The 13,429-nt window shown below is 47.3% G+C and overlaps 1 protein-coding gene across 1 annotated transcript in view; it reads right to left on the bottom strand.

Moving 5' to 3' along the window:
• Positions 1 to 3,906: 3,906 nt before the first annotated feature.
• The window catches only part of LOC133349681 (neuropilin-2-like), a 31,419-nt gene continuing 21,896 nt past the window's right edge, over positions 3,907 to 13,429 (bottom strand). Inside the window, exons 11-13 of the mRNA XM_061563328.1 lie at positions 10,670 to 10,814; positions 6,244 to 6,441; positions 3,907 to 5,267 (exon numbers count right to left, since the gene is read on the bottom strand). Of these exons, the coding sequence (XP_061419312.1) occupies positions 4,849 to 5,267; positions 6,244 to 6,441; positions 10,670 to 10,814 (762 nt within the window). The 3' untranslated portion in view covers positions 3,907 to 4,848. The remainder of the gene's footprint in view (positions 5,268 to 6,243; positions 6,442 to 10,669; positions 10,815 to 13,429) is intronic.

Here is a 13,429-nt window from a genome sequence, read left to right as displayed (position 1 = left end):
CCGCTCAAATCCCAGCTTCAACCGTTTGATGATGCTTCACGACTTTCTTTTTCATTTAATATCGAACGCGACATCATCAGAGATGGCAGCGATGGGCTGTTAAGCTGGCGCTTAGGCACAAACCCCATTTCCTTTTTGCTGAGATTCAAATATCCTGTGGCCACTCCACTCGAGCAGCGTTATAATGACTTGCATGCGTGTTTTTTTGCAGCAGTTGAGATTCTGTTGGGTGGAGGGAGGGCCTGGGTGGATAAATAAGATAATGCAATAATCATAATTTATAGCCCTCTGTCTTGGCATGTCAGCGGTTTTTGTGAAGGGAAGGGGTCCAGAACTGGTTCAAATGTCATTTAACAAACTTTTTTTATTTTTCTAGATAAGGCGCACTGAGCTTTCCCGAATAGCTCTTTTTCAAAGCGAACTGGCCACAAATCAAAGCTCAACGAAGTTGCTTATCATGTGGACATTTAACGTGGCCAAATATTTGCCACTGATTTTAGCCATGGCCAGGAATTGAACTGTACTACTGTTGCACCCTCCTGGGTGGGCATAAGCCCCCCCCCCCCCTTAATGACCAACAATACCCCTACTCTTAGGTTTTATCGGTAAAGTCGCGTAGGTAAAAAATACATAATAAATAATAATAAAATAATATAGATAATAATAGAAATAAAATAATAAAGCACAACAAAAAAATACTTTTTTATTTTTTACCTACGTGACTTTTACCGAAAAAAACTAAGAGTATGAATCGTTGCAGTCACGAAAGCTTCAACTCTAGAAACAATACCTCTACTCGCTATCAGCGGCAACTCATTGGGGTGGCTGGGAGTACTCTTAAGTTGACGCTACGTACTGTATGTCATCACGACCATTGCTGCCACACTTAGCCGACGACACTTCCTTCTGCCAGATCCCGCAGCGGTTACACAACAGACGACTTACCCCCAAGGTCTGCTCCGAGTCTCCCACTCAGGGAGTTGTACACTGAGGGTGTGTATGTGGGTGCTCCACCCAGTATTAATGCCCCCGTTGATGCCCGTATTGCCGTTTTAAAATTACCACTTGTTTGTAGTCATGGAGATATTGTTGCACTTGTTTTGCCGGAGTCACTGAAACTGACTTTCAGATGATTGACTTCACCGGTAACAACTAAATGATTTCCGGATGTGACATTTTAATTTGCACAGTTTATTCCAGTTTCTTTCACGGACCATGGGATAATATTTATGACGTAAAGGTGAAGGAAGTAAAAAAAAACTACATGCGACTGACCGAGCCTTAAAGGCACATTTACGTTAGTTCACATTTCATTAACCATATTAACAGCGGTGGCTGATCCCAATCGACGGTGTAACCAGCGGTGCCCCGACAATTAACTGCGAAGAACTCGATGGCCCATCATCCGAAATGAGTCATCACACACGGTGATTAACCGACACGACTGGCATGCAACGTCTAAGTGCAATGCATGACGGCTCACCGAAGGCAGGTGGGGTGGCTCCGAACAGAGGGGCCACGATGTGAGGTCAGGAGTTTTTTTTAAGCCGGTGACTGTCTCGTTCAGGATTTTTAATGCCGGGCCGCGTGCATTTGCACGGGCGTGGACTAACGCGCACATTCTCTTGCAACCAGCGGACGTAACACAGGGAAGGGATTTTGCTCTGCCCGATGTGTTTTTAAGCCGCGCGATGTCCACCAATCATCGATCATCGTCACCATTATCAACACCATTATCATCAGCGTCCTTATTTAATGCGTGATTCACAGAACAAGTAGCAGCCCGTGCACAAGCTTAAAAAATATTTGCGAGTGTGCTTTGAATTTTCAGGCTCGGATGTCATAAATGCAGATGAACGTGGTTTGATTTTCAAGCCAAATTTCCAGGAACCGCAGCAAACTAACAAAAAACATTGTACAAAGATACAAATGACAAATTACAGCCGTGTGAAGTGCCCCACAATGATAATGCAAAAGAAATACCAAAGTCAAAAGTTTGAATAGAGAAAAGGAAGTGACAAAAGATAACATGGAATGTACTTAGGTTAAATCGGACCAGAGACATTAAGTATTCCTTTTTTATATATATTTAGCGTCCTTCATGCAAATTGCATCCAATAATCGTTGAGGGCCCACCCGACAACAGTTACCACAGCTCTGCAGTCCTCTCTATGTTGAGATATTTTCAGCCAATTAATCCGTGTTCATGCATGTGGGAGGACAATCGAAGCACCCGGAGAAAACCCACGCGTGTTCGAGGGGGCAACAATCTATCCTGCACGGAAGGGACGGATGATGTTCGTCCTCGCTTTTGTCTACTGCCTTCTCCTGGCAAGCCACGGTTATGGCACCTCGACGCTACGGGAAGGTTTAGTAGTAGGTTTCTACCCTTTAAACTAGTACAAAACTGACACCTTTATACAAGGCATCATGTTTGCAATAACCACAACACAAGCAGTCAAAATGCAAACAAAAAGAAACAACTCTGATAATGATATGCACTGTCCTTGAAGTTGATTGGTCCACACCCGAGACAGCTTTTCTTAGAGCCTAGTCTCCATTGGTGTTGGACCAGAAGACGCCAAACGGCGTTTGCATTTTGACTGCTTGTGTTGTGGTTATTGCAAACATGATGCCTTGTGATAATTGGTTCTTTACCCTTCTATCTGGCAACAAAACTGACACCTTTTTGCAAGGAGTCATGTTTGCATAGACCGCAATACCTGCAGTCATAATACAAACAAAATAACATAACTCTGATAATGTGCACTGTCCCTGAAGTTGATTGGTCCACACCCGAGACAGCTTTCCTTCGAGCCTAGTCTCATATGGGTTGGACCAGATGACGCCAAAAGGCGCACAACTCAAGGACAATGCACCATCAGAGTATGAGAGCTCGGGGCAAGCATCTACACTATGGCGTCATCTGGTCCAACCCATATGAGACAAGGCTCGAAGGAAAGCTGTCTCGGGTGTGGACCAATCAACTTCAGGGACAGTGCACATTATCAGAGTTATGTTCTTTTGTTTGTATTATGACTGCAGGTATTGCGGTCTATGCAAACATGACTCCTTGCAAAAAGGTGTCAGTTTTGTTGCCAGATAGAAGGGTAAAGAACCAATTATCATATTTTTACTGGCAAATGAGGTCCCCATAGTGTATGATGCCTTGTATAAAGGTGTCAGTTTTGTACCAGTTTAAAGGGTAAAAACCTACTACTATATTTTGCCACTGGTAAAAGGAGGTCTCATAGTGCTACGGGAAGGGACATTTGTTCGATCCATCAACTCTTGCCGCCGCGGTGCTGGATTACAGGCGTGCACAGCCACCACCGCTCCACCGCAGCATATCGAACCGAGGAAAGCACTCGACTTAGAAGCAAACAAAACAAAAATTCCTCGCAACAAAAATGACATCCTCGTTTGAAGTTTCATTTCTGACGATTCCGATTTTTCTGTTGTTGTTGAAAATACCAACTGGTCACCACGGAGCGACCAATGCGCCTACATGTTCACGAAACATTTTGGGTGTAGTTTTCATAGCGACAAAGGGAATTGAGGCATTATTTCACACCCAGTCAACTATAATTTAATTTGCAGTCTCATGAAAGGCAGTAATCCGAGACCTTTTGGTCTAGTTTAAGGGATGACTGTATGTTGTACAGAAAAGTCCCACCTGTATAATACTATATTCGAAAAAAGTTTTGCTGGCTGCCTGCCTGCCTGGCTGGCTGGCGTGCAGGTGACGAAATAGCGAACATCAGCGTAACGACGTCACCCACATCCCGCAGCATTACGGGATGCCCGTGAGTCGTGCTGACATCACGCCTCCCCTCAGCACCCGTTCCGTTTCCCCCCCAGCCCCCCCTCTGCCCCCCCCGCCCCCCACCCTGTACTCCAGCCCTGTGTCCCACGTAAATACGCGGGCAGTGCTAGTTTTGTAAAAAAAAATTCTGTCATTCTGTAGAGCAAGACTTTGAAATTTTCCTTCCTGTATTTATGGAAAACCGTAATTTTCCACATTGACAGCATTTTTTTGGAATAGAAATGTAATTAAGGGCTTCAACATATGGATTTGTGGAGTGAAATATTTTTAGGATTCTCGTGATGTTATCTCTGCAAACGGTTGCGCTCCATTTTCTACAGTGTTCACAAATCCACCCAAAGTCTTCCCCTTTCTTCTTCAGACACGCGGCGTGATGTCACACATCCCCTGACAAACAAACCAAGGTCTATGGTCGACGACCATCTCCTGTCACGGTAAAATCCAATTGCGTACGTTTTTGTCACATGTTCTAGACGATAAAACGGCACGTGGTTTTAGTTTTGCTCTATGAACCTTGGAGGCATTATGGCCGTCTAATTCGATAAGGTGCTCCGAACAACAGGTGGCAATGCCTTCATAAAATTGAGGTGGCTTTGAATATACACCATGTCCTTTTCCTTCCATCAGCCATTTGAACCTAATGGGCCAAACAATCCTGCTTGATGCAAAAGTAGGAAAAGCTTCGAACACCAATTGAGGACACTTCAGCCTCCATAAAAAATGCTGGAGACACACAAACAGTTCGGGAGATGCTTGAGGAAAAGCGATGGGTTTAACCCACCCCCATCGCTGTGAGATTTGCGCAACTTCGGACAATGCCGAGGTTCAGTTCTTAGGGTCACTTGTGAAGAATTCCTCGAGCAAGCGCCGTTCAAATCGACGGGGTCAAATCGTGCCGCAGCCACTGCCGCCTCCGCTGCGCTCGCATGAGAGCCACCTGCCACACACCTTCCATTAAGTCCACGGCAGCAGCAGCAGCGTAAGCTCCACACCGCGGGGGGAGCGTCGATTATCCCCAGCGGTCACGCCTCGGAGGAAGAGCTCTGACGGCCAACCTTGCCCCTCACCCCGTTGGCCGCACCGTCACACAGCTCCAACCCTCCCATGCCCTCGCCGGCGGGCAGCCTCGGCTTGGTGATCGTGCCGTTTGGCGGCGGCGGCGACGGCGACGACCTCCCCGCCTGGCACGGGCTCGTGCAGAACGCCAGCAGGCCCACGCACACGGCGCCCAGCACGATGCCCAGTGAGCTGATGCCGATTATGCTGATGAGCACCAGGTCCAGGCTGGTGTACGACGACTTGGGGTCCGGCGTCGCGGTGGGCGGCGGCGGCGGCGATGACGACGACGGTGGCGTTGTTGGCGCCGGGAGCCGGCGTGGCGATGAGGATGTGCTCCACTTGTCCGCTGTGCCGGTTCGAAATTCTGGCACTCTCGCGAGATCTGCGGTGAGCAAGCGGGCGGTGTAGGGGCAAAGGGCAGGCACGCTGGAGCGGTCAGCGCCGTGTGGCGATTTAAGTATCTATCCACTTAGCCAGCCAGTAATGGATACTGAGGGTTTTTTTATGCCACCATGCCACTATCAAGTACTGGGAATTAAGGTTGAACCCAAAATCATCTCAATGGTGTCTCGGTATGACGATGTGAGCCTCGGGCATTATTGCTGAATCAGCCTTTGTATGACTCACTGAGCCTCAGGCATTAAGGTTGAACCCGAAAAATCATAAATGTATCGAAGGGTGACTCTCTGTGCGGTACTCCCTGTCCAAATTCCGCCCCCACTGCCCTCCCCTCCCCTCTTGTAAGTCCGGCAGCTGGGCCCCGCTGGCCCAAGGCCCCAAGTTTAATCGCACCGCGTGCACCCTCCATGGCTACGCCGCTGCCACAGTGCGATGAGCAGGAGGAGCTTTAGAGGCTGCATTTTGCAGTGCTCTTCTAAAAAAATAAAATCTACATTTGTGGTACTTTGCAATGGATGATATGCAATTCAGCAGCACTATGATACATCCTCAAGTTTAATCACTGTGTGTTATTACCGGTTATGTTGCCTCAAGGTGCACCTAGCTTGGTACAAACGCCGAGGTGACATCACCACCGCTTGGTGGCGAACGGTGGCGGCTGTTGTAAGGTGCCGAAATTAAAACAGTTCTGTTATTTTTCCGCTTTGACTCGGGTTTACAATTCCTATTTTGCATTTAAACACCCGAACTGAATTAAACAAGGTGAATCACAACGGAGTGCTTGGCATCGGGCATGGGTGGTGGTAAAACAATCAAGGGGGAGAAATTGAATAAACAAACTGGGCTCCCCACCAATACTATAAAAGCCCTAGGCTCCCATTAAACATAATCCGGCTCTGGCTTTGAGAGCTTATGAAAGCAGAGTTCTTGTGCTGACACGCGACAACTCATGCCCTCACCGGCGGTGCTGCCGGGGGGTGATGTCGCCTGTGGTCCCGGCTCGAGTGTCGTCGGTGACGCTCCTCGCTCCCCGGAGCTATGCTCCGACAAGACGTCCTCCCCGGAGCAACCGTGCGGCCACACGCCACGGGGGCACGGGGGGCCCGCGGGACCCTCACTGGACGAGACGTTTCGGCGCGTGGGCGGCTCAACCCAGCCTGGTGTCGGTGCACAATGGACGGGAAAAAGGTCACGGCTTTGCCTGGAGCGGTCGGTCGGATGGGGAAATCTTGGGTCGGCACTGCAGAGATTAGATGGGTTCAAATCTGGGTTTTAGCCCCGTGTGTGCTGAAACTGGGTTCTCAAGGTGACCTCGTGGCTCAAGAGTCAGAGCACTGAGGTGGCACCGCTGAAATCCTGGGTTCGAAACCAGGCAGCTAAGCTCAGCTAAGCTCAGCTGCCTGTGGTTAAACAGGTTTATCAAGTGTTGTGACATGCCGGTCTCAGAGCTGTCACCAATGGCTGGAATAGAGAAAAAACCCAATCGTGTTAAGTCTGGTTCTGCGCATACGTTGGCAACATATTTGACTATCGTGCTATGAGCTCCGGTATTGTAGCAGATCGTGTCGGAATTTGCATCCAGAACATATAAAATAACAAGGCAACTTGAAAGGTGTTTCACAAGTAGATCTGTGGAAATTGCATCCGCAGACATTTGATTACCATGTAAAAAACATGCTTGTGTAGAACAGTGGGTGCATGAGAGTTCACTTCAAAGGATCTGTGATATCTCCTTCTGGGCTGTTTTTTTTTAAAACATGGGGTGGGCGCACTGCTCTGCGTGAGTTCTGAATGCAAATGTATCATTACATTATATGATGCCTAAAGTACGATGTGTAGAAGAAAAGAAAATAGATTTTGAAAGTGAACACTGCTTTTGCGAATCAGATTATGGTCATAATGAGCCAATTGCACAACAAGGTTTTCCATTGATTGCAGGGCCCAGAGAACAAATGCAACATTTGCTGAGGCTTTATTTATTAACCTTATAAGATCACCAATAACATGTCATATTTAGAGGTGGGGGGGATCCATCTGGTACAGTCAGTGAAGACACACCAAGTCAATTTCCACCAAACATGAACTAACCCTTGTAATAATAATAATGCAATTTATAACGCGCGCAAATTTGCGGACGTAACGGCCGCATCTCAGAGGCACGGAGCCAAGCTCAGAGTCGCTCGAAAGCGTGGTTATAGAGGTGAGTCTTTAAGTCTCTCTTGAAGGAGGCGATTGAGGTGATGCTGCGAATGTGCAGAGGGATATCGTCCCAGACTGTTGGGGCTGCCACCCAGAAGCGGCGCGTAGACGTGACCATCCTGGATCTTGGTATCAAGAGGAGGTCGTGAGTCGCGCTGCGCAGGCATCTGCCGTGTGCTGAGCTGCAAGTTGTCAATAATGAAGAAAGGTACGGCGGGCAGGTGGCTGTGTAGGATCAAGTTCTTTTCCGTTTGTCACAATGAGCGGGTTTATGGATATTCCACATTTCTATGACAGGTATCAGTTATGATAACGATCATAAACATAACGTCCATTTATCGAAGACATCCTCACCGACTCTCAAACCTCTTTTTCACTGGGATGTTTGGCCAATAGTGTTCTCCACTTGGGAGTAAACTGGAATATCCAGAGAAACCACGCACATATGAGGCTATCACACTCAAAGTTCTGCACAGATTAGTTAAACAACTAATTTTCTTTGCTGCCATTCCCTGAGCCACCATACACAACCTGGCGAGTTTGGTAATCTCACATATCTCTATTTGATCCACCAACCCTTGCCCACAAGAGCACTGCATCACAGGTGGCACCACCATGCTCAGTAAATCCATGGGACAATCACTGCCAAATTCCCACAGAGTGGCACGGATTCGAGCGACCCCAGAGAGAGGAAGGACTGAGTTGACCTCCCTGACCAGGATTTTGTCTCGCAACCTGCCATTTGGGAGCCACGTGCTCCGACAACAGGGCCACTCGGCAATCGGAGGCTTCCAGAGACCCCGGGGCTTCCAGGGGAATGAGTTGGTGACCCCCCCATGTGCAGCCACCGCAGGGTTTTGACTCCTTGGCAAGGATATTTTATATCTAAGACAGCCGTCGCCGATGACGTTAATGAAGGGATGAATTGCCACGAATCGGGGGTTACGATTTAATTTAAAAAGTGATTATTTTTCATTAGTTTTTAGTGTCTCCTTTGTTGACTTATTCTTGTGTGATTCATTTGCGCAGTTTTATTCTCTGCAAAATCATAAATACCCGGCCGGGTAGCTCAATGGTAGGCTGCAAATCCTAATCCAGGATGGGGTTTGACTTAACCAACCATTCCTTTGGTTTGATAAAAATAAGTACCACTTTTTTGGAACGTCCACAGTGATGGGTCTATGGATAGACTCGCCCCTGTCATAGGAATGGAGAATGTTCAACGCTGGTTCAGGGCTGCAAACTGGAGATAAACACCGCCTCAATGCTCACTGAGCGGGGAATCGCTTTACATTTTTTTGATTATTATAAACATAACATTTGCATATACATTGCATAGAATTTTCACACGTAGTAAATAACTGATTCTAACATGCGTGATTCTGTGAATGCATTGTGAGCGTAAGAAACAACGCAACGACCATGACAACCAATGTGGTACCGTACAAATTAGATTCCAATAAACCGCTAAAAAAAATCTACATTGGATACGTGTGTGATCTATTTTTTTGTTATCTGCTTGTTGATCCTATTACGCTATGAATGTTTAAAACCTGCGGCGATGTGTCGACGTATTATCATGAAGTTAATCCAGGGGTCGGCAACCTACGGCTCTGGAGCCGCATGCGGCTCTTTACGGGCTGCTTCTTGACGATGAGTACGTATGTACTCAGATGCATTGCGGCTCTTGAAATACTGAATTTTGTACCGAATTGGAAAGAAATGGCTCTTCTTGTTATTTTGGTTGCCGACCCCTGAGTTAATCCAACTACTGCAATGAAAAAAAAGTCACCCAAGACTGCACCAGCAGAGGGCGTAAGAGTGACAGGGTCATCACATCGGGGGCCATCCATTTAGTAGGCACGCAAAAATCTGTCAAAACTTGACCCCTCCCCCCCTCCCTGTACGCACGTGGACTTTTTACCCCCCCACCCCAATCAAATAGAACGGCCGATATTTAATCCACACAGAAACGAGCAAGGATTAATAATATTAACGTGTTTAAGCCAACATTTGAAGGCCAATGTAGACAATTTATTATCGAGGCTTCACCCCCCCCCCCCCGTTTCCTATGCGTACATTGTCAGTAGACCCCCCATACGCAAGCTACGTATTTGGGTTAACCCCCCCCCCCCACTTCCCCCCTCCATGCGTACGTACTAAATGGGTGGCCCTTAGACGGCTGCAAATCCACTGCTGGATAAAAGCCTCCGTGTGCTCTTATGGTAGCTCGTGGTGGTTGTTTGACCATACTTCACCACGCTGGTCAGCGGTGTTAGGTGATGCACGTGAAGTTCACAGCACAGCGCGCTAACTAACCACTGCTGTGGGCATTGCCCGGCACACAACAAATCTACCTGATAAAAACCGGTCATGTAACAATTAATTAATCATTTAATTGCATTCGTAAATGCGTGATACGTGTATTCTTTTCAATGGGTACGATTTTACGAAAATCGTTCCTTCAGGGGAATGGTTGCAGCGAACGAGACCGTTTTCTAACGTGGTAGGAGCCTGGTCTCTTTCCCCATGCCGCTTGTTAATGTACAGGCAGTCCCCAGGTTACGGAAGGGTTAGGTTCCCGAGAATGATCCGTAACCCGAATTTTACAATTTCCCCCCCAAATCAACGATAAAATCCCATAGGCGGAAGTAGTTTTGCCTTCCCTACCCAATTTCGAGTTCGTTTTCTCTCGGTACTTTATCGCGCTATCGTCTGTTTTCTATCGCAACCTGCTGTACATTCGCTCTGCACTTCCTACGATTCTTTAATTTCATCCAATATCTACCCAAACACTACCCTTAGTTAAACTAATGAAACCTCTACTGTATCTATAAAACAAAAATAACGTAATGTTGCAAAAGGACAAGAATTACGTAACGCTACAAAAAATTTGATTGACCTTAATCCTCCCCACCCAGCCCCTCCCCACCCTCCCCTCCCCACCCAGCCCCTCCCCACCCTCCCCTCCCCACCCAGCCCCTCCCCACCCTCCCCTCCTCACCCAGCCCCTCCCCACCCTCCCCACCCAGCCCCTCCCTCCCCACCCAGCCCCTCCCTGCACGACGGTCGGACAGACACAATAATCCCCTGTAGGCTGGTGTAACCAGGAGGTTCCTACCAGTATAAACGGAAATACTATTACGACTATGGTGACTTGGTTTAAGATTCGGCAGGCCGTCTTACCGGGCAAGGTGCATCCCAGCAGCTCGAGCCGGAGGCCTCCTCCTCCGGCTCCCCAGCGCTCGGGATAGAGGCGCACGTATTGTGCCGTCACCACCGGGAACCTTCGCACCTCCGGCATGTCCCAGTTGGAGTTCCCGTCAAACTGCTGCCGGTGGCAAAGACGCAAGCGACAAATGCGAAACAAACAAAAAAAACACATCAGCGAAATTGAACGAGTGGGATTACGCGATTATTTTTTCCTATTCTCTCTCTCCCTTGCGGACTGCCGTTCTTCTTCAGATCGTGGGAAAGTAATGAGGCCCCCGATTTGAAAAATCTGCCAAATGCGACTATCTGATGCAGACCGTCTCATGAGTGGATTTGTACGCAGATTGTTTAAAAAAAATACTTTCATTGTCGGCGTGGAAAATAAGATTTTCCGCTTCATCGCTCATTTAATGCACAACACGTCAAACTACACTTGCTTTTTGTGTTACGAGCTATTTCATCCTCATTTTGAGTGTGAACACCGATTGAACTGCTACAGTGACCGCAGCGAGCTCTTTAAACACAGTAGAAACGTAACGCAACACCACTTAAATGTCCAATCGTGTAAACATCCACGGAGAGGGTGGCTGCTTTCATAAAGTCTGGCTTGCACCACCAGACCTCATGGCGGAACAAGGATTGCCTGACATCTGCTGTAACTTAAACATAAAAAATCCTGTGACACTATCGGCAAGAGCCGGCTATTATTCGTGCACCAGTGTAACAACCTGAGCACTCATATTACCCGCCATTACAATCTACATTTTTTTATCTGTTGAGAATTCCTTGCTAAAGATACATTGAAATGCAATGGCAGCAGTTTGATAACCACCGATTCATTGAAATAAAGTTTTACATTTCTCCTTCTAACCATCAACACTGCGCGCCATCAAGATGGCCGATTTGAAAATGGCGCCGGCGTCTTTGGTGATTGCGGCGTCGAGTCGGCTCGTTCGGGGATCTACTTCGTGGCTGCAGATGCGTTTTCGGAAAGAGGACACTGTCCATGTGTAGGATGTGTCCTAGCTTTGCCCGTCTCGGGGTTTGTTTTTGTAAAAGATATTTTCCCAATTTTTTACGCAGGTATGGATGTTGAACTTTTTTCGCACCGTACGTATCCTGACTATGCTATCACCATCATGACATGGAGGTTAAGCATCCATTTTCAAGCTCTCAGAGAATGGCCCACAGAAGCAGATATTATCCTTATGGCGGTACCCCGGCGTACCTAACACAGTAATACAAAATGGCCAAGGCAATTAAATATTTTATTTCTAGGACACTATTTTTGTCCAGGGGTGTACTTAACTCCGCGACTGGGGTACCAATCAATCCGAAATCAGTGCTACTCCACAATGTCGAAACGCAGCGAGGACGATTGCGCTGAAACCCTGAACGAACAAGCTGCTCAAAGCCCCTTCCCCCCCCCCCCCCTTACTTATGTCAACTCAGCAGCTTAAACGGGTCCACCGGCAAGTTTGGTGTGGTAGGGTAAAGCATGGGTGCACCCACCGCTTCAAGGACATTTGGTCAACGTGGAAAAGTAGACCAAATGCCCAAGGAGTTCACTCTAAATGACGGGCCTTTTCGCCAGTAGTGGCGTGAGAAGCCAAATGCAGGGCCACGCCTTTTTACTCATCTTCGGGTTCATTTGATCGCATTTCACTCCGCTGCTCAGTGCGCGTTGGTGTGTTTATCCAGCTCTCTCTTTTTTCCCTAAAAAGGGAATCTGATGCCGCGTTTTGGAGGACGAACACAACTGACCGCCCGGTTTCCCATCGGCTTCCTGTGGTTGGCGGGAAGCCCTGAGAATTCCTGCAGGAACGGGAGGAAGGAAGCGACCGGACCTCAGCAGCTCACGCCCTCACCATTTCAAGAAGCCCTCTCTCCCGCTCGCACCTGACCCCAAGGCTTTTAGTATCCCCCTTTTGAAGAAGGGGCCCACGCTATAGTCACATTTCCTCTGCTGTCACTCCCATGTGGAGTAAGCCGCAGAGGGCCAGGTCCCTCGTCGTTGACCTGGCGGTTTCGTGAGGGCTTCGGGGGTGTGAGTCGCCCGCTATTTTTTTGTCCGTTATTTAAGATCGCCCGTCTATTGTTAAGTGGGAGTTGTCCACGAGGTGATGTCATTCGTGAGAACGTTCCATTGTGTGCTCGTGTCGCCAACTCAAGTTTGCTGGGTTTTCAATAAAATTATTCAAACAAATAAATTCGTCCGCCGCTGTGATTGTATGAAAAATAACACGGCGGTTGTTTTCGTTTTGTTTGAATGCTACTGTTTGTTAGTATGGATTTTTTTTGTTAACATATATCGCTTTTAGATATTCTACCAACCACACTCAAGTGACTCTCAAACTTGCCATCAGTCGCCTCCTGATTGCTCTTCTATCGCTATTACCATGGTGACCTTTCCCGTGAACGTCACTGGTCGATTCTTCCCACATGTTGAGGACTCGGTCTACAAGGCTGACGATTTTGTTCCATCCACACTTTGTTCAACCACCGTACTTCAGATAAAAAAAAATTAACCCGTAAAAACAAAGTTTTCCACTATAAATCCTTTATATGCGTGGCATTGGTTTTATTTTATTATTCATTTCTGTTTTTCTTGAGTAAGAGTTTCATTTTTATCACATTGGTATTTTAAATTAAATATGAAATAAATTTTTTCCTTAAAAGTGGAAAATTTTGGAAACAAATTTTCACGAAAATAAATTGTCACGCACAACGAGT

This window comes from Lethenteron reissneri, chromosome 31 (genome assembly GCF_015708825.2).
Source record: "Lethenteron reissneri isolate LAM-NWPU_2019-01 chromosome 31, ASM1570882v1, whole genome shotgun sequence".
Classification (NCBI taxonomy): Eukaryota; Metazoa; Chordata; class Hyperoartia; order Petromyzontiformes; family Petromyzontidae; genus Lethenteron; species Lethenteron reissneri.
This window is presented reverse-complemented; position numbering and strand designations above follow the sequence as displayed.